Genomic DNA, 27,907 nt, shown 5'->3' with positions numbered 1-27,907 from the left:
AAACTAACAGTTTACACATTCCGCTATGTTCTGAAATGATGCATCTTGAACCTTGTACGTGAAGCAGAAATGCCCATTTGCTCTTGGCTTCATTAATCACAGTCCAAATATCACCACAGCTCCAGTTTGTGACACTTTTCCACCTCAAACAGACAAATCACAACCTTTTCCGACTCCACACACTCCCGTCTGCACAATGACAGTTATTTTTAAATGTCACGCAACGCTAGACTTTTTCTACCTTGCCTTTTCACCGCCTGGCAAACGTCCACAGCCGCTAATGCATATTTTTCCGATGGCCAGCACTGATGAGAGCCCTTACATGGAGCGGAGGAGAAAAGAGAGCAGAACAGCTGTTTGGTGTCGAGCCTGTCTCTGCTGGGGGCCGCTGCTACATGTAAACTGTGTAATAATGCATAATACAGACACTAAATGACCTTTCAGAGTATATGACATATGCACTAAAGGCGTCCTGGCAACAATTATGCACAAGCTGCTGCTGCCAGAGTGAAACATGAGACGTGATCACCTCTTAGCATATGGTGACACAGAGAAGCAGAACCATAAACCATTTGGTCTCGCTGTAAAGTAAATAAGGAAGTGTTACCTGTAATAATTATAATCGTATGTCTCAAGAGTAACTGAACATTTTATTTTAGTGTTAAAGACAGTTCTAGACCTGTAATTTATGCTTAAATAATAAGAATCATTCGGGTGAGGAATTGTGGTAAATCACTATAACGTTTTGCGCGCAGACCAAAAATCTGATCATTTTCTGATTTCTGCATTCTGGAAAATGGAAGAGAAAACGTTAAGAGTTATCTTAAAATATATCGTCTTCCAAATTCAATTCGAATAGATTTTTTTTTTATTCTGTTAAACACACACCAAAAATCTGCTCTAATTAGTGGGTTATCTTATTATTGTCGTGATCTGCTTTTTGTAAATGTGTTGCTGGTGTTTTGACTCAATAATTATAATACATTTATTCATAGAGGGGTTTTCAGGACACTCAAAGACGTTTTACAGAAGAACAATAAAAAACAGTCAATTCTAAAAACATAAAGAAACAAACAATGCAGAAAAATGAAACAGTAAATCAGTAAAATTGTAAGTAATTAGAATCTAAAGATAGAATGCTCTAATCAGGTGGGTTTTGAGGTTAAGACAGCACGATTACACAAAAAGTCAAAGATTTAAGACATTAAGACGTTTTTGAAACAATTATTCTCTTCTATTCTAAAGTGAAAGTGCAGGGGAAGAGAATACCAGAATTGTACACTTCTATTATCTGTTATTTGCAATGTCTTCAACCTTGTGAGATCTGTTTGACTGACTTTATAAATGATTCTTTGTCTCTGGACGTTTTTCTACACACATGTTCAGAATAAAGAATTGAATAAAGCCATTGTTGAAGTTTATTAACTCATAGTCAGAGTCAGATTGCCAGTTTTAAAGAGTTGTTCCGCAGCTCTTTCATCTACTTTTGATCAAATAATTGGCTATTGTATGTATTTCTCTGCACTTATTACCTGCTTGTCAGAAACCCATAGTATTTCACAATATTTTCCGATTTGTGACAAAATGTGACACATTCAAATCAACAAAATCACAATTAAATTGAGCGTTTGAGCGTTGCCCAAGGACATAACAATAACTTTCAAACTGCGAGTGAACTGCCAACCTTTTGTGCTGAGCTCTTTAAAACGAGACTTTTGTTGAATGACAGGATAATATAATAAACTATTAATATGGAAATTAAAACCACTTTATCGCGTGTAAAATCTGAATGTTCATCGAGTTTTCATGAGCCTGGAGTTTGCCACAGCACAGTCATTGCGGTTTCACTTTTTACGCGAGCATATGCCACTCTCTTTTGCAAAGCTAATTTGAGATGTCAGTAGACCCATAGCACACCACGGAGGTATTATAAAAGCAGGAAAAATGGATTCTGCCATACAACCTGATAAACCCGATATTAATTACATAGCTTATTTTTCATCCCACCGCCCCCCTTGGAACCAATTAGTAAGTTGAGATGCTTCTTTTCAATTTAATGAGGTCTAAGTAATGATAATGAATTTCAATATTCCTGCCAAGAATTTAAAATAGGCAAGAGGGTTCACAAAGGAGACGCCAAATAGAGTAATTTTTCACAAATCTTCCCACTGAAGTCGGTGTTTTCATCGAGAATATTCATACTGAAGATGTTGGATTTTCTTTTTGATAAACGACATTGACAAAACTCTTTATTGAGGAAGCTGAATTGCTTTTAAATTTGACTATAAGACAACAATATTTGAGGTGCACGGTGGCAAAGGCGGTTAGCGCTCTTATCTCCCCGTGTTACCGTGGGTTCTCTCCGGGTTCTCCGGCTTCCTCCCACCGTCCAAAGACATGCATGTGTTAGGTAAAATTGGTAATTCTAAATTGGCCCTAGTGAATGAATGTGAGAATGAACTGTCTGTAATGTCTATGTCTCTGTGTTGGCCCTGCGACAAGTTGGCCACTGTCCAGGGTGTACCCCGCCTAAGGCCTGAAGTCACTGGGATAGGCTCCAGTCACCCGCGACCCCGAAAGGGAACAAGCGGTAGAAGATGGATGGATGGACAACAATATTTGATGAAGTCTGTTCTCTCTTGTCAAAGTAGTGAGTGTAGTTGCCTAATGCCACTGACACTGGATCTATCCTGCATATAATATCTACACTTCTTCTGAAGCTATGTTGGTAATTATTGATGATCAAAATACTGTACTAAATACATTAAAATATGTATTAAAATGACAACATACATTGAAAAAAGTGCAGTTCAATTCTGGCTGGTGAAAACAAAAAGTAAAAGAGGACTTGCCTGTGGCCAGTCTCTGGGTAAGAGTGAGTTAAAGTGCATAAATGGTCTACAAATTTCCTTAAAATGCAATGAACGTAATTATATTTCACATTTTACTCAACATTTTGCCTCGTTGTCCCCAATTTGACAATTTTGGTGGTTTATAATGTTACTTCCTGGTTGGACATGAGCAGTAGACGTGACATAGAGATGATTCTACAACTGTTGCCCAGCAACCGTGTTGTAAACAAGGCCCAAAATCCATAAATTTGACAATAGATATTACCCGATAACACATTTAAGATAAGATAAGATAAGATATTCCTTTATTGTCCCACATGGGGAAATTTCATTGGTGCAACGCAGGTAGATACAGAGGTAGATACAGAAGAACAGATCACTTATAGGAAGTCTGAAAAACACTTTTTTTGGTGAATGGTCGTTTAAACTCTCAGTAAATTGTGTCAGTTGCATTTAAATTGTCTCTATTTTCAATGGCGCGTTGCATATTGATGACATAGACAGAGGGACTGCGTTTAGTGCTGCGTTCCATTTGTCCATTTGGAAAAACAAGGAGCAGTGGATTACAGCTTATGAACATTAACGACTCAAAACAGGTAATACAAACCAGGAACCAGCTCAATTTAGTTTATGTATTATTATTATAATTACATTTGGAGTCTATAAAGCAATGTCTGAGAGGGAATTTTTGCTTTTGTTGACGTTAGCTCCGTGTTGACGTTAGCAACATTAGCATCACAGAGGATTTGAAACGGCAGCGAAGCAGCTTCACAGATAGTAGGAAGAATCTAAAGAGAAAATAACTCGAGTACTATTCATATTTTAACTGTCGGAGCTAAAACGTCATCCAAACGCAGGGGGCAGCCATGTTGGAATGGCTAACTCAGATAAACTCTTGTATTATTAAAATGGTATTTGAGAAGGAATTCCGAGATGTGTAAAGAGTTTAAGAGTCCTCAACTCGACTCACGTTAAACTATGATAAATATTCACCACGGATTCCATTCTACCAAACTAAGTCATAAATCTACAAGATTTATGACTTGTGATTGTTTAAATTGTTTTAAGTAGAGATGCCACTGTACTAGATTTAATATAGTATTGTGGTATCTCTACTTTTTAAACAATCACAAAAGTTATAAGGATGGCGGATGTTTATAGAAAATAAAAGGGTTTAAGTGTGTGGTGGAGGCTAGAAAGATTAGATAAATGCAAATCTGTGAATGTGCGACAGCAAAGTGACAATGGTCTAAAAGAGGAGTGTGATCCCGAGGAGCAACTGAAAACAAATCTTCACGCGACAAAGTGAATGTCAAAGAGTCTGAGAGGGCCAAACGGCTAAAGCCAGATGGGACGTGTGCCATTCTGTAAAGAGACAGTGTTTTAGAAGTAGAAACAATGCACAAATGTGGAAAAATGAAGGGTAACGGCTGCAACACGCACTCCAACATGAAAAGACAATATGTTTCTTGGGATAATGCTGATCACTATTGTATATTCAGACAATATTTTAGCAATCCATCAGAAAGGCGGAAAAAACAGCTCTTTTTTCCCCCGCTTTTCTTTTTAATGAAACTCCAAAACAATATAAGTTAGAGGAAAGGCTCTGCACAGCTGCGTAGACGACAGGTGCATACGGCAACAGCAGGTACTTTAATTGAAGATAAAGGAATACTCTCGCACACTGTCTCAATCTCAATTTACTGCATACATTGTTTTGGTCGACTGATCAAATCTCCACAGTTTTCAATTTATCTCCCGCTTCTCGTTCAAAATAGTCAATAAAATCCCAACTAAAACAAACAAAACGGAACAATAATGTAATGTAGAATGCTGTTTTTATGCATGACATGTAAGTCAAGTGAAACAATATGTCAAATTTGAGGACATGAGTTAGAAGTTGCGTTCTTGATTTTTTAACATTGTGTCGCAGCTTTCTGCAAATAAAAAGGATCAAAGTGAGGTTGAGCCGACAGTGAGAGGAGTTTTCCTGATGGATTGCTGGAGTGTAATGGAGATTTAATTGCATACTTAATGTGGATCTATGGAAAAATGAGAATGTCAAAATAGGCTTTATTATTAATGGATTTAATCTGACAACTACGGCGGATTTCACTGAAGTGTGCGGCGGCTGCTGTTTGAATCCCAGGTCTGAATAACCCTTGGTGGACCGCTGCTCTAATTTAATGTGTAGACGTGACGCATGAATGTTTTATTTGCCGATCGCTGTCTGTTTTGAACGTGCGAGAAGCATCAAACGGGGTAAAGTTCTTTTGTGTTGTTGTCCCGAAACACAAACTTCCTAAAACTCGCTGCACTCTCTGATCCCCTTCTGCAGAAAATGTTGTCAGCGCGGACCACATTTCCTCTCCAGTATCAAGCGTTTTTTTTAATAACAAAGAGTAAAGTCACGCACACAACATTTTTTGCATTCAAGCTGCTTTACAAATGAAACCTGTGGGTTCGTTTTTGATCAAGACATTTTGCCTTTTCCTCCTTTTATGTGTGCATAAACCTCTACACTTCCAAGATTTTAGCTGTCATTCTGTATACCGTTGTCGAATCGCATTAGGATCTTTGCCGTCTGGTGCGAGTTGCACACTATTTCTAGATTAAAGCCTTAAACAGCACAGCGTTTTATCAGCGGCCGCGATGTCACATTTTTACAGCACTCACCACACAAAGAAGTACATCTCGTAGTTTATTGTGATATTAAAAGTGGCCGGCGTTTACTGTCCAGCTGGAACTAAACTTTGCCCACTCAAGACAGAAGCTGCAAGTCTGTGGCTCCACTGAGAATGAGTTTTATGAACTTAAGTTTAATACATTCAGCAGGGCAGTGTAAAAAATATGCGCAAGAACCAGTGCTTTCTCTACTAAATCATAGGCACATACATAACCAGTTTGCGGAATACAACAAAATAGCTCTATATTTAGTTATGTATAGCATCATTTTGGACCTAATATCATAATAATGATAGTTACCATGCAATACTTCAACTTCAGATTATAAAGATTGTTTTTTGTCATATGAATCTATACAATATTGACTCCAGCTATCAGCTTAATGAATGTTGTGTCTGGGATGAACTGTGAATGATAAAATGTGCATTTGATGTATTTGAAAAGCATTTAGTGGTTAAATTAGGTTATAAGTTTGGAGATATGCAACATTAGAATATGAAGTGTGTCATCTGTAAAAAAAAGAGTCTATTTAATTTATAAGTGATATTTCTGCTTATAAAATGTTGTGGATGAGATATTTGAGCTTGAACCAAGACATTTACCTGCATATTTTAGCACATTCCTGATGCATTATTCAAATATTGTCTGAATATTGTTGTCGAGATGATGAAAAAACATATTTTTTGTAAATATTGCTCTCCTCTGGACTTGACATTGTTACTCCCATCACATCTAAAGTGTCAGGTGTTTGCACAGGGATATTGGAAATAAAAAGGTTTGCTAACTCTTTTCAGTGATGAAACTGTATATAACAATAAAAATAAAACAAAATTCATATTATTTTAGTGTGTTTCGTTTAACCACATGGTGTGCTGTTAAATGTCCTCCGTGTTGACATAATCGAACCTACTTGTCGCACTCATGGACCCTTTTATTAAAGCTTAGGGACTCTGCGTGGAGGCAGAGACAATAAAGCGCCGCAGTGTTTAGAAATGGCTGGCTAATTAATTAGGCTGTGGGCCACAGAAATTCATTCTACATTTAAACATGACCACAAACCATAGACCCTGAACAGAATAGGCTGAAAGACTTCAATTAAACATGCTGTTTAAACAAATATCCACAAGCTTAGAGGAGCCCAGCTCTATGAATAATTCATAATGTAAAAGTGGAAATAAATGAGAAATGCTGAAATATGTAAAACCTATTTGTAGCTGTAAGCCCACAATAATAATTAGACCGCTGATTGTACTCAGATTCATTTACTTAGAAATATATTTCAGTTTTCAATCCTAGCTAACAAGCCAAATGCCTCAAGTACTTTAATACCAGTAAACTGCATTTCACCGTTCTGCATATGCTTTGCCTCAGCCATTAAGTCATACAAAATCAATTTTACAGACTATCCAAGAAGGTTTTACGGTGTGGTCAGTGGGGCCTCAATGTCAGTGAGTTACAACATCCGGCTAAAGAGTCGATGGACAGACTAAAGTAGCACTCCACAGACCACAGCCTACACAAAGTAGCTTGCAGTTTTTCTGATAGATAGTTAGTTAATCACAGTTTGGTCTGTAATATACTTTGAAGAATAGTTCACAGGGCACATTTTCACAATCATTTCCAGGCACAGTAACACTGGAGAGAATGCTGTAATAAACAAATCCAAGAACACGTGAACTCCAGGACATCTCTGTGGAGGTTCACACTTTGTTTCTTTCTTTCCTTTCGTGTGATTTGCCAATTGCGACCGCTCAAATTCTAAATTTCAATTCAACCGCAAATTATCTTTCATCCTCACACTACAGTCAAGAGGAGGCCTGAGGCACAAAGGAAGATATATGTTCAAATGATGTGCATTATACAGTATATACGAGGCCATAAACCTGTCTGCTTCTAAAACAGTGCATAAGCGAACACCCTTTGCAGTGACAAACCAAACCCATTCTTCATGTTTATTTCATTGTGAAACAGTCGGCGGTTCTTTGTGGAGGAAGATAACCAGTTGTGATCCTTGGCTCTTCAGTAAAGCTTATGGGGGGATTTGTTCCTCTGAATAGAAGTGCGTGTTTAATATAAAAGAGGAAAACTTAAAATGACATGGCTCAACTGTTACATTGTCTTTACAAGGTGCACTAGAGGCCTGACCTGTAAAAAGAAGATTGTTGTTACGTATGTGGATCCTATAGAATACAACAGGAGAGAGTGAGACCGATATCACATGTAGTTAAGTATTTATGAAGAAAATCTGAATAAATTTTAAAATGCTTAAGTGTAGACATTTGCAAGCAGCTTATATTCTTTATTCTTGCATCGGTTGCACTGCAAAGATACATACTGTGCAGGAATAATTTGACTGGAATTCATAATACATTTTAGGCTGTTCCTTATCTTCACATTGAGTAGGATAGTTCTGGTTTCCATAGTATCTCTGATTATTTCTGTACATTTTGTCGGACAACAATTTGGCATATGTCTTGGTTTAAAGACAATATAACGGTTATTTTTGCCACAATATCAAAATATTAAAGCGTCATTCATTCACACTAGGTTATTTCTGTAGCCACAGCCGCCCTGGGGCCCTTCCACACACAACCAGTCCCTCTGTCACACGCACACCACATTCATACAAAACCAGACCTTGCTTAATGCACTGGTCCGAGCGGGGTTCAAACTGATGATCTTACAACTTAAATCATGACTGATATTTAGATTTCAAAGTATAGGAGTGGGCCAAACATTCCAAAATGAACTTCACTATTTTTATAGAGCCAGATCACGTTTTCAAATTGACCCCATTTTGACTTTTCTTAGTTCCTTTTAAGAGGTAGAAGTCCGCTCACTGTTCACTGTGATATTAAAAGCCACCTGTCACTCACGGAGGCTGACCAATCGGAGGAATTGGGCGTTTGGGAGTCTGTTTTTGAGCTGCATCAAACATGAGCAGTGCATTACGTTTTCACCGTAACAGCAGATCGCCAATGGGATGATATTGCCTAATTCCTACAGGGCGTGTGGGCTTGCTGCTGTGTTGGAAGGTTGACGTTGTGTGTACTTCTTTACAATAGTCTGTGAAATGAATGACCTGTGGAGAAGTTTGACCCCGCTAAACCATTTCTTGGCGGGAGTTGAGGACGGAGCAAGGCCACTGGCGTCTCATCTTCTGGCTTTGTCCTTCTGCGCACACCCCCACACTGCACAATCACCGCGAGCACCATTTCTCCCTTTTCCTCAAGTCAATCACATTCAAATTCTATACTCGATCTGTCTAACTGTGTACAGTGAGCTCATTGCTTTTTTTCCCCTTTTCTTTGGAGGGGGTCAGGAATTGAATGACCCGTGAAGGAAATTCACCGGCCAGCACTTTAGAGAACACAATCTGTTCCCTTTTGAGCACTGTTCACGCTCTTTGCACCAAATAAATACACCACCTTTATGAATCGTGCCACAGAGGACGGAGGAGCTGCAGAGGAGACACTGCCCGGGGGACAGTGGCATCTGCGAGGATGGAGCTGGAGGCTTGTTCAGGATCCAAACTGGGACTAAACCAAGACTAAACAGGATTAAACCAATGATGAAATGATGTCAACCAGGACTGAACCAGGACAAACAGCATTAAACCAGTGCTGACTCACTTAAGCAAGGACTAAACTAGAACTAAACTGGGTCATAAACAGGAGTAAATCAGTGCTGAATAAGTACAAAGCAAGGACTAAACCAGGACAAAGGCAGGATTTAAACGAGCAAGGTCACCTCATCTGATGGCGACTGTCTCCATGGAGATAGCTATGTTTAATGCCATAATTGAGTGCCTGTGTGATGTCACGCAGGCACTATATGTTCTTGTATTTCACGTATTTTTTATTATTATATTTTCCATGATTTTCCATTTAGTCAGTTTCAACTCCTTAACGCTTTAACTGATTTCAACATGTTATACCTCATTACGATCGCTTTCGCAGTACGTGCGCTATTACTTTTGACATTTGAACAACTTGTACTTTTTGTAGAATCTTCAAAAGTATTAGTACTTTTTCCCCATTTAAAATGAATTTGGGCATTATGAGTGTCTGCGGAATTCTTTAAGCAAAAGAAACATCCCTTCAGGACTAAACCAGGACTAAACAAGGATGAACCCAGGGCTAAACAGAGCTAAACAAGAGCTAAACCTGAGCTGAACAAGGATTAAACCAGGGATAAACCAGAGCCAAACAATAACTAAACCGGGGTTAAACAAGAACCAAACCAGGATTTAACCAAGGTTAAAACAGGACAAAACTGGGGCTAAACAAGGACTAAACCAGTGCTAAGCCAGGGATGGACCAGATCTAAGCAAGAGCTAAGCAAGAGCTAAACAGGGCTAAACCAAGGCTAAGACAGGAAAAAACTGGGCTAAACAAGGACTAAACCAGGGCTAAATCAGGACTAAACAAGGATTTCAAGAGACAATAAGGAACATAAAAACATTGCTGAGTGCCTTGAACCGAGTGGCTGCCTCTAATATTTTGAGTAAAACTGAAGTATTTACTGTGACTGGTAAGTACCTGGGATTTGACCAGGTCTAAACCAGGACTAACCAGGATTAAATCAAAGGTAAACGAGGATTAAACTAGGTCTTAAATGGGATCAAACCAGGACTAAAATAGAACCAATGTAGAATTTAAATATGAACAAAAGGAACAGCCCTGAGCGAGTCTTGAAGTGGCTGCTGTAATCTGTAAGTAGACCGATGAGCATCTATGCTGCGAATTAGGGATGTAAAGATATGCATATCTCCCACTACTACATTTATTGTGATATTGTGAAGATGCAACAGAACTGCAGATATGCTCATTTTTTCCTTTTAAATGCCTTGACTAGACTTTGGTGTGAATCATTACTGTTGTATTCCATATTGATTCTTTATGTTTTCTGCACTGAAACGGAGCAAAGCTTGTCATCTGATATATTGTGACATACAAAACGGTTGTTGTTCACATTCCTCCAACAGATGTAAGACTAAACCAAGACTAAACCAGGAATAAACCAGAAACAAACAGCCGTGAGCACTCTACAGAGAGAGAGAGAGAGACAAGGATCAAATATGGACTAAATAAGCGTTAAACAGGGACCTAAACCAGGGCTAAACAGCAATAAACAGTAAATAAAATGCAGGACCATCTATAAAAACTCAGAACAGGTTAGAACAAATATAGATCTTGACAGAGATTACAGCAGGGCCTTAGGGAAGCAATAGATCTGTTTATTGAGTTCAAACACTAAACCAGAACTAAACCAGAGCTGAGAAACAAGGGTTTTACACTAAGACTAAAGCGAGGCCAAAAACACAGGCTAAAGAAGGACTCCTCAAGCACTTATATTCAGCATAGACAGTAGACTAATTAACCAATACCATACTGAACCAAAACAAAACTCTGTCCAATATGGGGATCAACATAATGAGCCTCAGTTTTGCAAAGATTGTAGCCGAGAAAAGCCCCGGGTAACAGGGGTCTGGACAGTAATCTGTAAGTAGAGCTGCAGGGTGGAACACAAGAGGCTAAATGGTCCAAATCACTGAGCATGCACAAGCAGGCACTGGAGGGTCATTCGCCTAATGGACTCCTGCGCTTGTTTTCAGCGCTGCTATAAGGCAACCGATATTGACAGTCCAGCGAGGTTGTTGGTTATGCACTGTCAAAAGAAATGATTACTCAGACCAAACGCATTCCGCAAGAACAAGGTTAATGCGAATTTCGTCTCCAGTGACCTGTCTGTGCTCAGAATTTGGAAAGTGGTAAACATCCAGCATTGACATTTTTGTAAATTAGGCTCTTTAAAACAAGGCAACACTATCTCAGTCAGACACTTGTTAAAACTTGGTATTACAAAACTGGCTTTGTAGCAGTGTTTCCCAGACTTTATTGACTTTTTTGGTTGAAAAGGTTCTGCGTTACACCACTACAGTAATTAAACATGACCAAATCACACACATTTCCTTTTTTTTGTAGCATAATCACATACAAAAAAAATGTCAAACAGCCAAATATAAAAACAAAAAAAAAGCCAGGGTTTCTCAGGAGCGTTGACTTCGTGTTGATGTCGGCAAATGTTGCAAGGCTGGTTTTCTGCCCGGAGACAGCAGGGGGCGACGATGGGCACTTCAAACGCCCGAAAATACATATTTAACCATCACATCACAGTACAATGAGGTTCAATGAGGGGGAAATGTTTCTTAGTTCTGCTTCAAAATAAAATTCCTAGGCTATTGGGACATGTCGACGTCTTTCAACCACGTCTTGGTTTTATTCCAGTTCTTTTTCCTGTTTTTATTTCGGTACCTTGAGTCATCCCCCCATCAACGCACTCACCTTTCCTATTTGTTTTTTAATCACCAACTCACATCTTTTAGTTTAAAACAAAAATTGAATGTAACAAATATTGTCTATACCACTGTCTTCACTCTGGTTCTATACGTTTGGAAATAGAGCTTGTTTTTCTCGCTTTATTTGTGCAGAAGTTGGCTCAGGACTCGCCAAATGGTAATTTATTCATATTAAATCCACGGGTAAATCTGTTTACTCAAATTCTAACTTTTTCAAAGGCACATCTTGCAATACCTCAAGGCACACAAGGATAAGACACACGTCTGTAAATGTGCAAGTAAAAGGAAATATAGTAATCAAATATATTATGCTATGTACAAGAGGTACACAAATGTTAAGTGCCTTGCCCAAGGACACAACTACACTACGCATTAGACAGAGTTGAAAATGACCCGCCAACCTCCGGGCCAAGCGCTTCACCCGTCCCGTCTGTATATCTGTAAATACTGTATAACTGTGTAACTAATGTGTATGTAAATGTGTGGTATTGATGGTCTGAGTGTGACTGACAAGTGAATGAATAATGCATCAAGTTGAAAACCCTATAAGACAAATGCATTATTATAAAAGCTACATAAAGGTACACATTATGCAGGCTTCAGATTACTATTCAGCAGTGTTTCGTGCTTCGACCCCTGACCTCCATGACAGAAAGCTCTTGAATGTGTTGTAAGTGGGTGGATTCAGAACCACCTCTTCTTTCACCCTCTGGACACTTAAAGCACTGTAGCATAACAAATACCTCACAACATTGAATTTCATACTAGACCAACATTTATTTTTCAAGGATTTTCATTTAAGGATTAAATTGCCACCCTGTTCGAGCTTCATTTTCATCTGTTGGCAGAAAGAGACAGGACTTGCTTCAAACCATGAGCACTGTCTGAATGCTAATGCAAACAAGTTTTATAAGAGTCTCTGAACTGTATTAATATTTGATACGGCTTTAAAATCTTCAGAGGTAAAGTTTGTTATAGACCTTTTGTTGTATGAGGTGACAATGTGGATTGTTTTTTTTTTCTTTTATTTCAAAAACAAACTTGAAATCCATTCTCAAACGCAGTATATGTCAGTGACGTAGAGAGACATGACAATCATTTAGATAAACCACTTTTGGAAACGTAGATTAGGTCAAAACAAACAATACAGCCACAAAAAGCAATGATTCAAGTCAGTCTATACGGAAATACAGATGCATAAGCATGTTTTCCATGTGAATTTAAATTAAGCACTCGACTTGATCGCCTCAAAAGAAAGTTAGTAGTATTTATATATAGTTGTACATCTGTTTTCTATTTGTGCAGTGAAAACAGGGCTTGACAATGACTTTTAGCTGAAGAATCAAGATTCAATCGTTTCACGTCGTCAATGGGGCTTTGAGAGGTCTAAAGTCGAGCTTGTGACGTATTGCAGGAAAATATTAGATTTTTCATTGTACCTGTGAGTGTAAATTCCACTGAACCTAGTAAATAAACTACATAAATACAACTTTTGAGCTTTTAAACATGTTATAATGGTGTTCCTTACTCAGTCAGATTCAGAGTCAGATTGATTCCTGCATGTTGGAGTAAGTCTGTGTTGTTCTGTATTTGAAGACCTACAGCTCTGTATTTACTGCGATTATTCCAACAATTCAGACTCTCCAGGCTCATAATGTAGGATTCAAAAAGGTCACGAAGCCATTTTTCAATAATAAAAACAAGTAAATGAAAATCTGCTGCTTGGTACGATGAAATGCCACTATGTCAATGGACCAGTTTCTATTATTACACTTTTTTGGAGGATTGTTGTGGTTTAATATGAACAACACTGAAAGATAAGACAGCATCTTTAAATTGTGATGTAATTTGAAGAAAATAAAAAGTGCTCATTTTATTGCTTATATTGCCCTGCAGCCCTCAAAAAAATCATTTTTCAAAGATCATAAATAACAATACATGTGTTATTAGGGTCAACAATAGGCCCCGAGCGACGCCTTCCTCGGGACTCTGGACTGACTCTTTTTGTAACATCTCCCATAGATATGAATTTCTACTGGCAAGAGCACAACAGATCCTGCTGTAATACCAGTCGCCGTGAACCCATGGCATTTCACTGCCTTTAATGATTGGCCCAACGTTCTGCAGCCAACGGCCTTGTGCCACCAATTCATGACCCGTCAACCCCAATCCTCCCACCAATCCAACAGGCACACAACTCGCAGCACAAAACAAATGTCTCCGTGTCCGAATCAATCCAGACAGGCAGCCCATCCTGCTCTCATAAAACTGGCATCTCATTTATCCAGGCCTGAGAACCGGCCCTCCACTATGGTTAATGGAACAAGAGGGCGTTTCCCCTTTTAGCAGCAGATCCCCAGAAGGTTTGAATTGCACTCTCTGCAAGGATTGTGTTCTCATCATACCAGTGAGATCACTATGTACTATGGGCATTTAAAATTTAATGGAGATGTGCAAATGTTAGTGTTACAATTATTGTGACAGAGATTGTTTTATGATTGTTTCAAACCCGAGCGACAGGAAAATCCTCTATTCACTTTGATCCACATTGTCTAATAGATCCACTCCTATATGTCCCTCTGAACTGAGCTCCACACATCAATCTGGAAAGGCTCTAACAAGCAGAGAAATGTAATGTTTGTTGAATCCAGAAAAGCACAGATTTCTTTTACACTGCAAAGAAACGCCTCAACTGTGTGCAACTCTTTGTTGTTTGTGTTTCTGCAAAATAGGCCAAAGTACGTCCATCGGCTCTCATTTTTCTTTTGGCTTGTTTGGGCACTTCCAAAACCAAAATGCTGCCCTGTGATTGGTCCAGACTCCACAATCAAACAGCCCAAAAACATTGATATTTAAGAGTGTTATTCTTGCTGTTAAGGTTCCTCTAAATGTCTTATTTGTTTTTGGCCTGTCGGCTTTATTAGACAGGACAGCTTTAGCGTGACATGGGGATGAGAGAGGGGAGGACATGCAGCAAACCCTAAAGCTAGAATTCGAACTCACAACACTGTGGTCGGCTGAACATGGAGCCTGGCATATGTGCTGCTGCCTTAACCACTCGACCACCGCATGAATTTAAGTTGTTTTTAATTATAAAATTCTCACTATTCTTATGTTTAATAGTTCTTGGTTATATTGTGGCCTGTGTAATCATGATTGACATCCCACACATACATTTGTAATACATACATTCATGTTTTAATGTGAGTTCAGGAACACGTCAATAATTTGAAGGATCATTTTCCACATTTGTGATTTTCCTTCTGGATATTTCTTGTAATCAGGTCACGGGTTTTGGTCCCATTACTTTTTACAGTTTGGAACATAATTGGAGGACTTTGGACCATTCAAAAGATTTTTAACTAAACGTTCTCTTCCCAGTTTTGTGCGCTGAAAATGCTCCCGAGTGAGAGTGTGACATAATCGACTTAAATTATGTTCGAATTCAGCTCTAAACTGCCTGAATGCAGCTGCTTTGATTCAGTTTGCGGTTAATATTTCTTCAATTACAGAACCTAGCCACGTGAAACAAAAGCGGCACAAAGTTCAATGTCTTCTCTGTCAGCGCAAATTAACTTCACTGAAATTATTCTTCAATTGATGCGTCAAAAAGTGGTGACGATATTCAATTATACAGGTGCGATTGTTGGCTGGTGTGAAGCATATTATGTTTATAGGATTATTTCAACCTCAAACTAACAATGATTCAGTTGTGTCTCGCTCTAAAGGTGGGAAAATAAGTGTTTCACAAGCAGGGGTGCACGGACAGGAGGGTGCTTGGAACGGTTTCCGATTTAAAAAAGATGAAGCTGAATATTATTTGAATTTTAAACCGTTTCGGAGGATTTTGGACATCAATATAGTTCAGACAAGCAAATATATCATCGTAATAATTGACAATATTGACTGTAGAGGTGGGCAATTGTGACAAAAGGGAATCTCTTGATATTTTTGGGGGAGAATCCTGATAACGATGTGTCAGAGCGTATTCACACACAACATTCATAACATTATCGAATCCATACAACTGAACATAAACAGACAAAAACACTCATGTACTTAATGTATTTGGAAAGAGGTGATTTATAAAAGAAAGTCGTCGGAGCAGACATTTTTCAAGCATAGCCTTCAGATCAGTCATAAAGACCCCTCGCTGATACGTTTGAGCCGTTGGATGGAGGAAATAATGCAACCTGTAAACCCGCCCCCGCCACTTCCCTCTTTTGAAGTCGTGACGAAGATTCTCCAGCTCTGCCGCTGTCGCAATTACTTACCACAAAACCGTGCCTCGAACCCGCCTTGACGGAAACAAAAGCTAGATGTTTTCAGTCATTTTCTATTCAGCTCAATTTCACGGGGAAACACAATCGCACAGATCAAATACGGAGAGATGCGCTGTACCTTGAATATCAACTGTAATGGCTTTTGTGGACGGAGGCGCGAAGCCAGCGCGCGGCTGTGTGATCTCCGCCGCTTATATCTGTGTCGTAATGAAGAACTGCCACTTTGTATCGCGCTGGCTAAAAAGATTGAGGATTATTAATTAACGCTGTACTGTAAATGACTTAATGCCATCCAAATGCGAGGATCGTTGTCTCCAGGAAGAATGTGAAGACTAATTAAGTAGACGTAACTAAACCGGAAAGGTGTACGACAGTGACCTTGTGAAAAGTGCAATGTAAAAGTTTTAAAATGTCTTGTTTATTAATGACATTTGAACTGCTGCACTGCATATTCTGTGTGTTCTATCGAAATGAATTAGGGGTCGTTCAAAGTTGTGTGTGTTTGAGCTAATGTTTGTTTGGACTGGCCTATTTCCTCCATTTACTTTCTTAGAAGAAGCTTTGTTAGAGAACAAAACAAACAAAAGACTTTCTAAAAAAGTGATAGAAAATGCATCATTTTCTCACAAGCGTCAAAACATCACAATTCTGTCGAGTGACACGAGTTTCAGCTGTTTTAGGTCATATTCTGAACGTGGTTTGAAGATATGCTGAATTTGAATGCAGATTGTGTAGTTTACAGTGAAAGCGCAAGAAAATGAACTGTTAGAAATGACAAAAAGTCATGTTTTAAACTTCCAACTGGGTATAAGGTGTTATTTCTTCACTTTTGTACTTTACATTCATCGGATAATCAAACTCAACGTATATGTTTCGTGTTTCGACACATTTCTGTTGGATTGACATATCATTGTCTGAATATCAAAAAATGACGCAATTAATATTCATTTTTGTCAGTAACAGTAAATCTAATAATGATGGAAAATGTTCTTATCAATATCAGTGCCATTGTGAATTATGGTTGCTCAAGAGTCGCGTTGATTGATTGAATTGATTTCTGATTTATAAAAAATGATATACTATGTGACTTTATGTATGTATGTTCATAAGTCTATATAAATAGCTTATTAACACTAAAAGTTTAGCCTGTTCTCGCTGCTGACCTCGAGAATGAGGTTTTGCAGTTTTCGATGCGGCTCAGCCAGGTTCTGCAATCGTTTTTTGCCCGTGGCTGTCAGACCGCTGAACTCCTTCTAAACGCACTTCAAAAGTATTTATCTGCTGATTTTTGCACTCAAATGCAACGTTCTGTGTACACTTATATCTGACAATAGAGCCTGTCTAGTGCCCGTTACTGAGTTTTAAAAATTCCCTCGTATACGTAGGACAGACTTTTTTTTATATATTGAAGTATTACAAGTCTGCGCCTTTTGTATTGATGTTATTATCTATAGCTCCTGCTCTCTGGTCTTGTTCTTTGTTTAGTATATGTTTATACTTAAACAATTTAAAAACTAAATATATAAATCAATATATATTCCATGTGGTTTCAAACTTGTTCTGTTAAAGCTCAAGATCATTCTAAAACTGTTCAGAAAAGGTCAAAATGTGTTTTTGTATCGATACTTCTTCAAATATATAGTTTCAACACTAGTTTTAGTATCAATTAGTACCTGATATTTCATTTACTATATAGCAAATGAGGCTCTGTTATGGTTAAATATTGTAAAAATGTGTACAATATGAGGCTAAAATGATCTCAAAGTAGGAAGCGTTAACAGATTTCTCACAATAAAAGGGACAAACAGGTAAAGCCCCAATGCACTGACAGAAACTAATCCCAAGTCATTCCAGATTAGTCCGATTAATACAGATGGTTGATCCAACAAGAGCATCAAGCATAAAAAAACATGTTCTAATTATTATCATGTTGCGGGAGACCATTTTGAAGTGGCAATCTGACGAAAGTGAATACAAAACACTAAGTTTATATAGTGTGCTGTGACTTTGAATGCATATGAAGTACATACAGTCCAAGATATGGCATGGCAACAGGGAATTGTAATTGCATCAATTTTCTGAATGAGTGAAAGGGTTTTAGAGGACGCGTGTGTGGTGAAGACAGTGTGAAATAGAGCAGCGCTTCTGTTCTGTGCTCAATGTGAAACTGTAGACACTGTGCGGGAGTCTACAGGCATCGGGTTTCAATTCAGAAACAATACATATATTTATTGATTCGCCAAGCTTTTATGGCCCGCGTCAGTGTGAATAAAGATGAATAATAAGATGCGTTTTCACCTTCACTGCATTAAAATCGGGACTAAACTGAAACTATTCTTGGATTAAACCTAAACTTAATTTACAGCTATTAAAGTGTGAGCTGTGTGAGCTCCACACTGTAGGTAACGGCTTCACACTGTAACACGTCATAACACATCACTTTCAAGCTTTCCCTTTTTTTTCTCTCCAGTTTTGATTAATTCCTTGAACATTTGTCCATAATAAATATTTAGTAGTGTAATAAGAGAGTGTTTTTTTTTTCAAAGATTAGTGTTTTGGAGTGACTTGAATATTAATTAGAAAGGCTCGCCACCAATTAACTGAATGCTACAGTGATTTAGGTAATATAATATATTCTGCAGAAAACGGAATATTCTGTGTTGTTTCACCTGCTAATCCTGTAGTTTAGACCTCTACAAACATGTTGTGTCAGATGCTCCTGGTGGACGCATTTAAAATGTGCACTGTGCAAACTGAATCTTGAATTGCATCGTTTATTCTTCCCCACAGCCTTTCCAGCCTCACTGATCACAAATCTAATCCCATAATAGTCATCTGACTGTCCCTAACCCCTCAGTCACATAGTCCTGCATTATTTAAAAAACTATACAGTGAATCACAGAGCAGTCGTGTTGTGTCCAGTTCAAGACCTGTCACTGTCCGCTGTTGTTCCAACTCTCGCAATAAGATAATCTTTTATTGTCCACACATGGGATAATTTCATTGTTGCAACGCAGGAAGATACAGAGGAAAAGGAGAGATAAAATTATAGGAAGTTTAAAAAACACTCTTAATAGAAGAACTCTTGCATTGGCCGATCTAGTGACCAGCGCTGGACTCTACTTTTCAAACTGCACTTTGAGGCATTTTTAGTGCACTAACTTTTCACCTGCTGGACATTTGGACAGCACTAAAAATGGCTAGCCGCATAATTAATGCCCTATGTAGGGAAGAGTGCGGACATTCAGACCCACACACAAAATCACACAGCCTTAAAAATATGTTATTTTTGCAATCCTTGGGAGACAGAGCAATGTATATTTTGCAGAGATTGCGACTCACCGATCATGTGGATGGTGGTGCGTCCAGGCCTGGTCCCGGGATGCTGAGGGATGGTGTCATAGAAAGTGGCCTGACACAGTTGAATGGCAGTGACACTGAGCCAGAGGCACAGGAAGAGCAGCCACGACATGACAGAACACATCTGCTGGGAGCACATACACAGTCAGACACTCCGCAGTATATGTGGCTTCAGACATCATTATATAGAGCTGGGGTGTTACAGACGACACACTCAGGTGGCTGAATAGGTCTGGTGGAGTAATGAGACTGCCACAATAACATGTTCTGAAGAGCGATATATTGCTACGGAAAATATCACGATAAACCATGATATTGAAACGACGGTACTCTGTGTTTTTTGGGGTTGACAGTGTTTTAATTATGTCATTACTGGGCCTGTCTATGCGAAACAAAAGCTGGCAAAAGGTTCAACATGTATAGTTAATCATTATTTCAACAATTACTTGTGTAGGGAGAGAATGAACAGAAATAGAAATACACAGTACTTTAGAAAGGTACAATCTGTGCAACTTTTCTACTCAAGGACACACAAACATGTGCAATTAAATGGCATTGTTACTCTTGATTACACAAGCAATAATCTTAATTGTAAATGAAATTTGATTAGTTTTACAGCCGTCCAAGTTTGTAGAGCCAATTCCAAACAAATAATGAAAAGGTTCAACATTCTTAAGTTTGGATAGTGTTTAAAAGGTTGTATAAGCCCCTTTATCTGAACACAATGTGAATACAGCCGATAACCCTGAGACAGCACAATGCCAGTCAATACTTGAAAAGTCAATCTAATTGTATAGTATGATTAAAAACAAGAGCTGTGGCTTCAAAAAAAGCAAACTGAAGTATCTATAATCCGTCATCGAAGTTATGCATCTCTCAACGGCTCAAATCTTATTGCACTATAAAGAAATAACACAAATGCCCCCAACTGTGCAGAGAACAGACACACGATTAATATTGAGCCACAAAAGCATTGTTCCATTCCTTTCAATGAATTGTTATTGAACAATAAGTGAATTATGGCAACAGTTCTTTCCATGTGCTCAAGGACGAGGTTTAACATTTGGTTCAGCATTTATTGAGGTGCACAATAGCATTTTAGATACATTGAAAGAATTTCAATAATACTGTTTTCAAGCTATGCAAAATGTGAATATTGAGTATTTCGTTTATAGTAAAATAAATCTATAAAAAGAGCTGATTAAAAACACAAATGTAAAGGGTTATGTTTTGTTGTAAATCTTCAACTCAGGTATAAGGTGATATTTCTGCCCTTTTGTGATTTATTTCAAATTTGCCTAATAATTAAACCTTAAAGGTTGAATGGAATTTTTTTTTTGTCCAAATCTGAGTCTCATTTCCTCGTGGCGTGGACTGCCAATTAGTCCTGCCACGTATCAATTATAAAACGCACCTACCGCTCACCTGCAGCCGCGTGCGGTTTGTCCTCACGAGCAGCACGTTTCCGCGTGTCTAAGCGCATTGATCTATCATAATATAGTTCCCTCAGTGTACGGGATAAAATGAAGACAGAGAAAGACAGTTCGAGCTGACTCAGAAGAAGACGGAAATCTACGGGAGACGAGAGATGCGATGCGATCCATCGCGCTGATAAACAAACGCACGTGTGTGTTGTATCAGTCCGCACGGGGGAGTGCACATGCGCACTTCCACCTGAGTTCTCAAATCACCGAAAAATCGTCCATTGTACCTTACAGTTTTAACACATTTCTGTTGGACTGACATAATATCATCTGAATATCCTTATCCAGATACTCGTGAATATCGTGATACGTCATTTTTGTCATATCGCCCAGCTGCACTTACATTGTGTCGTTTTTGTTTCCTTGTCACCAATATAAAGTTTAAATTTACTTTGACATATTTCGATCTAAAATACCACAGTTGTTCTCGAAAGACAGAACAATATTTTTGGGACTCAAAATGGATCTTATGAACCTTTTCATTGCACTTGTAGGGAACATTTTTGTCATTTTTAGTCTTTTGGAATTCAATAACATTTGAGCAGTAGAGGGTCAAATAATTTACTTTTACAACTATTTATATGTAGCAAAAGAAAATGGACTCCTGTCAAGTGTCCAGACGTTTGAAGAGTGAAGACGTTTGGACACTCATCCACGCAGCTTCTTCTTCTTCTTCTGCTAAAAGCTTCACTCTTAAAACACTCTTTTGTCCAGTTGACAGAATTCAATTATCTTCTGCTATGTTACCTGACTGGATGACTGAGCGTCTGCACCGACATACTGTGGAATTTCTCTAGTTATTTCTTCATTGCAGTTCATACTTTAACAATATTGCACGTTTATAAAAGTGTTTACTGGGGAATATCTGGATATTTTCTGAAGCACTGCAAATCGCACTTTTCTACTTTTCACATGCTGCAGCTGCATTTACACAGGACTGAAACAGAACCAACTCAAATCCACATCAGAACTAAATCTTTGTTCATTTTAACCGTTTTCAAAATCGACTAGGTGCTTTACACGTGGCTCTCGAGTGCTATATTTCAGTCCTGCGCGTTTGGCCCTGGCGGCATTTCAAACTGCATATACTTTCTGAGGTGATAAATGGCGTGCAAACATGAGAACCTCTGATATCGTAATCAATACCGCAAAATACTGGCTTCTGACCCCATCCGAGCGAGGGACGGCATCACGTTCTGACAGTGAAGACAGACAATATCATGAACTCAGTGGCAGCTTTTATCCGCACCGCTGCATTTCCAGAATCGTACATCAAACTGTTTTGGTTTTGGTCTATAAATGGTCTGTTCAGTGGGGGTCTTTTAGTCATCACGGTTAATCATTAGCGGCATTATATAAGCATGACTTCTTCTGACTTCCTCTTCCACTTGGCCCTGTCTTGTCTCTGAGCCTCAACACGGCAAAAGCAGAGCGATCCCCCGGGAGGTTTCTCTTCCATGCAGCACATATTTCCCCTGACAGCCTCCTTAGATGTGCTTACCCCTCCCCTCCTTCTCCTTTCACCCTCCAGCCCTCCACAAGAGGCAAAAAAATACAAAATGATAAAAAAAAAAAACTTAAAGAAAGATAAGATTTCACAAGCAGGAAGGCAGCTGCTGGGGCTTTTCTGTAGCTGTCAGAATAATGTGACAGTGACACAGCAGTAATAGGAATCAAAAGACTTGTAATGTTTCACCGTTCTGTTTAGAGAGACGAGAGGGAAACAGAACATAGTTTGCTCCTGGTCATGGCGGAAAGTTGAGGGAAAGAAAGATTTTTATAAGAAGGATGTTTTAATGCAGTGAAGAGGTGGTGAGAGTCAGATAAAACATTTTAAGAAGAAGAAACTTGAGATGACTATTTGCTATTTGCACACAGGCCTACATGTATGTCATTATTATATATTATATCCTTGTCTTCTCACTCTAGGCCAAGCACTTTGCAATTTACTTGGATTATATTTCATTATGGCCATTTGGAAATTGGAGCAGAAACAGTTATTTATAATGTTGTACAATATAATGTCATATTCTTTTTCCCCTTTCTCTCCAAGCACAGTTTACATACACACAATCTGATTATTATCTGATTTCTGGACTTTTTAGATCAAATGCAAACAACTGTATCTGATCTAAAAAAACACAATTGTAAAGAAATCATGATTATTGCGCTGTTTTAGATCGTTTCACTAATCGTGTAACTCAAATAATCTGCCAATTATCAGATTTCGCATGTTTAACTCATTGCATTGGGCCCAAGCCTTGATAAATCGTGTTTCAATCAAGTTTGAAGACTTTTTCACACATAATCAACACAATGAAACGAGCTTAGCAAATGAACACATAATGCAAGAGAATTCTAATGCACTTAAACATTTCTTCATATTGAAATCAGTTGTCATAAGGTTCACTTCACGTTTTGCCAAGAATAACAGCATTTGTCTTTCCAGAATGCATGATGAAAAAAAATAAACAACGACACATGCAAACAGACTCAACGCAGGCGAGTTCCATTCTTACCTGAACAACCCAACAAAGAGTTTTTTTTCTTGTCTCAGAGCTGTGCCATAAATCCATGCAAAAACGTGTTCTCGCGTTGATCCGGAGCGATAACTACATTTCCCCTCAACTCCTCACTTTGACATCAACAGTGAATCGGAAACGACCTTTCTCTCCCTCTCTCTTTCCTCAAATAACAAAAAAAAAAAAAGAAGAAGAAGAAGAAGAAGCAGCACCACCGGCGTCTCTCTGCGCGTTCTTCAAAGCCTCGACTCGGCTGACACCGGATTCATTTGCCCCGCACGCGTTCGTGGCCCCGTGCCGCGGAGTGCGCTTTAATTAACTGGAGTGGAGTCGCATCTCTGGGCGTCTGCATCCTTCCAGCGCGCGGCAGCCTCTGAGCAGGGACTCTGACTTGCTGATGCGCCCCTCCTTCACACCTCTCCTCCTCATTTTCTCTCTGCTCGCTCCGTTCCGCGAGCGCAAAGACACAAGACGCGCCGTGCCAGACGCGCCGGGGACGGGGAGCGCACGTCTTTTACGCAGCAGCGCCTCTGTTTTTGTTTATAGAGCATATGTAGAGCTGATGTAGGCGCTGGTCGGGGGGAGCTGTGACCACCTGATGATGTGCAGTTATTTACATTTAGACAGGGTTTCTTCATCACAACAATGACTTTTAAGTTTGACGTGTTTGATGTGCGTTCTTCTCGGCTCTGGTCTGAATTGAAAGAGCGAGACTTGAACGTTTTGAACTTCATTTGAGCTTCTTCACTGTGGCTTACTTTGGTTGTGTGAGAATCAGGTCAAAAAATTGTAACTAGGCTGTTTAAATGTACAAGTGTGGGGGTTTTAAATGTCATAGAGAGGCTGAATTTTAAAGCTTGTTCACAGTGCAATATTTTAGATTCCGAATATGAATCTGTATATTATTATTACACAGCCCTGTAACAAAATACACATGTTGTTTTCCAGGTAAAAAAAAAAAACAAGAATCAAAATAAATGCAAAAATAGAAACAACCTAATTTAAAAAATAAATAAATACAGAATTACGAGATATTTGTTTTTTTTGTGGTTTTTTGTGTGTTTATTTTTTTTTATCTAACAATTTTGAAACAAATGTTCAGGTGATTCCAGGCCCCAGATGGGACTCTTATTTTCAGTGGGGAAACCAGAGAACTCAAAGGAATTATAAGTTCAGAAATATAAATTAGGCGCTCGTGTGATTGGATATCATTGATTTAGAGTGTGAGAATAAGCATGTTTCTTTTTAATTGGAAGCAGTTGGGGAAATGTGGAGGAAAAAAACAGTATTTCCAGATGAGTTTCTTTAGTGTTGGAGATGAGATGATGGCCAGTGAAAAGGAGTGCTGATAATAAATGGACTGAATCATTCGTCACCACCTTCACTCCTCTTTCAGCTCCACACTCCCTCCATTGTGTGTGGAGGTTTTATCACTAGCATGCAGAACATGCCCAAGGCCTGCAGCACACGAGCTCACACCGCCATCTCTCCGGCATAAAGACTTCACTTTTTATTTTGATACTAGCTCAGGAAGACAGGGTGCATTCCTAGTTCAGATAGAGTGACGGAAACAGCAAGAAACTGCTTCAGAAGTGGCTCTATAGGCCTACTCTGTGTAAAGTCTGATGCTTTCGCTCTGTGCTAAGGGGGAATGGGACATACCAGTGCCAGACAATAAGTCGCTGAGCTGTGCCGACAGAACAATAGATCCGGGAAATGGTCGGTCATTAATTTAAAAAAGAAACCCAACTGGACTCTGGTCTCTAGCACAGCTGCATACATGGTCCTTTTTCAGACTAACTGCTGCGCCGGCACTTTTTGTAGTGTGTATATGTAAAGTTCAAAGCTCCCTGAAAGCTTTCAAATGTCAGACAAGTCAAAAATCAATAGCTGTATTGATTTTCCTAAATGTTGAGATTTTAGAGGAATAAACATGTCAGAAATCAGCGTGTTCATAAGTCAAATGTGGACTCCAGCTCATTTGATGTATGCTTATTAAGGAGGAATAGTTCATTTGACTGACATTTTACAGATTAAGCACACTTTTCTGGTGGAGGGTCTGCCAACTGCTCGTCTACATATGTTGCTGGTTCATTCCCGGGTGCTTTTATTGCTCAAAAGAACATTGAAAACAAGCATTCTTGTGTGGTGCAGTGGTTAGGGGCATTGCATATGTGACTCGCCACGGCAATTGTCGGACCATGTCGGCCTCGGTGAAACTGAGAAAAACAGCATTTTACTTTTTTTTTCCCAAATTTGTGATTTTCATTTTTTTGCAGAATGTGCTAGTTGAAGTTATGAATAAGCCCCTGTGTGCTTCAGATAACACTATTGGTTGTCTTAAACGTATACATTAAGCTGTTAAAAATGTGGAGTTTTCGGGTCTTTTTCCTGCTCTCCTGGGGGGCGTCACCTTTTTCTAGCCAACGTGTTGTTTACATTTTCCACCAATCAGCTGTGATCCGCATGGCTACAGCTGCGTGCTCTGCGTGCTCCGTGTTTTTCTCTCATTACTCCAGACCGTCTGCAGAGCACAGTCTTCAGAGCTTACATTTCCTGGACTACATTGCAACGGAACTGTTTACTCAGGTACACTTTTACTTTACTACTAAATTATTGCTTTAACGCTTGGTTTTAAGGCGGTCTCGTGATCACTTTAGAATCTTACTTGTCTGCTCCGGTGGAGCTAATGCTAAGCTAACATGTTGCTTCAGTGCACTCTGCAATACGGGCTTAATGTGACTACTTGCTGTTATCACCATGTTATCGGGTTATTTTTCGGCGTGGGTTGGCCCGTGGGTTGTGTGGGTCGTGCTTTGTGTGTGTTTTATGGTGCTAAACCGGCTGTTAGCCCCACAGCCCGGAGATAAACGCAGCTATTCGGAGCTAAGTTGTAAGCTAAACTTTGCTATGTTATCGGGTTATTTTTCGGCGTTTTGTCTGTACAAATTATATACTTATGTAGTATTTCTTGACCCGTGGGTCGTGCTTTGTGTCTGTTTTATGCTGCTAAACCGGCTGTTAGGCCCGGAGCTAAACGCATCTATTCGGAGCTAAGTTGTAAGCTAAACTTTGCTATGTTATCGGGTTATTTTTCGGCGAGGGAAGAGAAAAAAACTACAACTCCCGATACCACTTCTGGTCACGTGGCTTACGCACTGCGTCACTCGAACCAATCACGCGCTTGCCTGGCCATTATCAGCTTCCTGTGTGTCTCTCTGTGCACGGTGTTGGAAGAGACAACAGGACGGCTGAACCAGGTAAGCTTTGCGACTAAAACACCCGCTTTTAATCACTTTAATGTGCGCCGGTTTTAAACTCGAGTGTATGTTTATGTTTTGGTGTGCTGTTCTGCAAGTGTTTTGCTTTTACGAGCCGTGTTATCTCAAGTGAGATAGATAGCATCGCTAGCCGATGGCAGATGTCCCAATATCTCCGCGTTTTGCATCTTAAATACACCGTTAACGTCACAATGTGAACTGTTATCTGTGAAGCGTGTTATTCCCATATTACTGTTAACCCTAATCCTTTTATCCCCCTTTTCAGAATTGGCAAAGACACCCTGACTGACATGACCTGTCTCTACGTGAAGTCTGCTAAGGAGCGTGGTAAGTGTAAAACATTATTTTGGTGATTTTCGTGTTTTAATGATTAGAGTATAATTAACCATAAGCAACATCTGTTTTTCAGGTGAGCCTGCAGTTTGTACATCAAGCTTCAGATCACTGTGGAAACAGCTTCTCCCACACATCAGAAGCTGCAGGCCACGCACAGATCATCAGATTATCAAGCGAGCATACATGAAGACCAGGGTTGACACTTTGGAAGACATCGCTGAGGTTAGTTTATATTATTTGACTACTGTAATGTGTAAACATTAGCCTGGCAAAACTTCAGTGCTGCTCTCTGCTTAAGATATGTTTCTTCTGTTCTCATTTTTTTACAGTGTCGCCCTTGTCATCAGGTAGTGGAAAACAGCTCTCCTGAGTCTCACCTCAATATCCCACAGCTTGTTGGAACGGCGGATGGCAAAGTGTTTGTCAAGAACTTGGACTGGCAGAAGCATCTGAGTCCCTTCTTCAGACGGCTTCCAAAGATCAAGAGTTATCAGCACTTCAGGTATTTATATTGAAACTCTCACATTGTGTTAAAAAAAAAAAATAGTTAATGAGTGTTTTATGTGAAATAGTTAGCCATTTCTTAAATGTCCTGTTATTTGTTCACAGCTTTGATGCCAAGAGCCGAGAGTCACAGCACAGAAGAGTGCACAGACCAAGAAGAGGATGAGGATGTGATCTCTGATGTAATTGGACTCTGGCGTACATATCTCATATCTCATATATTCAAAGCCATGGACCCG

General features: G+C 39.2%; 1 protein-coding gene across 2 annotated transcripts in view; it reads right to left on the bottom strand.

The window, feature by feature from the left end:
* LOC140362868 (chemokine-like protein TAFA-1) overlaps positions 1-23,676 on the bottom strand; it is a 57,319-nt gene extending 33,643 nt beyond the window's left edge. The window contains exons 1-2 of one of the 2 annotated variants that reach the window (XM_072449128.1): positions 23,545-23,676; positions 19,524-19,668 (exon numbers count right to left, since the gene is read on the bottom strand). In XM_072449128.1, the coding sequence (XP_072305229.1) occupies positions 19,524-19,668; positions 23,545-23,601 (202 nt within the window). In that variant the 5' untranslated portion in view covers positions 23,602-23,676. The remainder of the gene's footprint in view (positions 1-19,523; positions 19,669-23,544) is intronic. The other variant, XM_072449129.1, reaches the window with a different exon arrangement.
* Between the last annotated feature and the right edge of the window lie 4,231 nt (positions 23,677-27,907).

The sequence above is a fragment of the Eucyclogobius newberryi genome, unplaced genomic scaffold (assembly GCF_026437365.1).
Source record: "Eucyclogobius newberryi isolate DKJ021-1_F unplaced genomic scaffold, fEucNew1.0.hap1 SCAF_17, whole genome shotgun sequence".
Taxonomy (NCBI): domain Eukaryota; kingdom Metazoa; phylum Chordata; class Actinopteri; order Gobiiformes; family Gobiidae; genus Eucyclogobius; species Eucyclogobius newberryi.
Note: the sequence above shows the minus strand (reverse complement) of the source record. Positions and strands in the feature narration are given on the sequence as shown.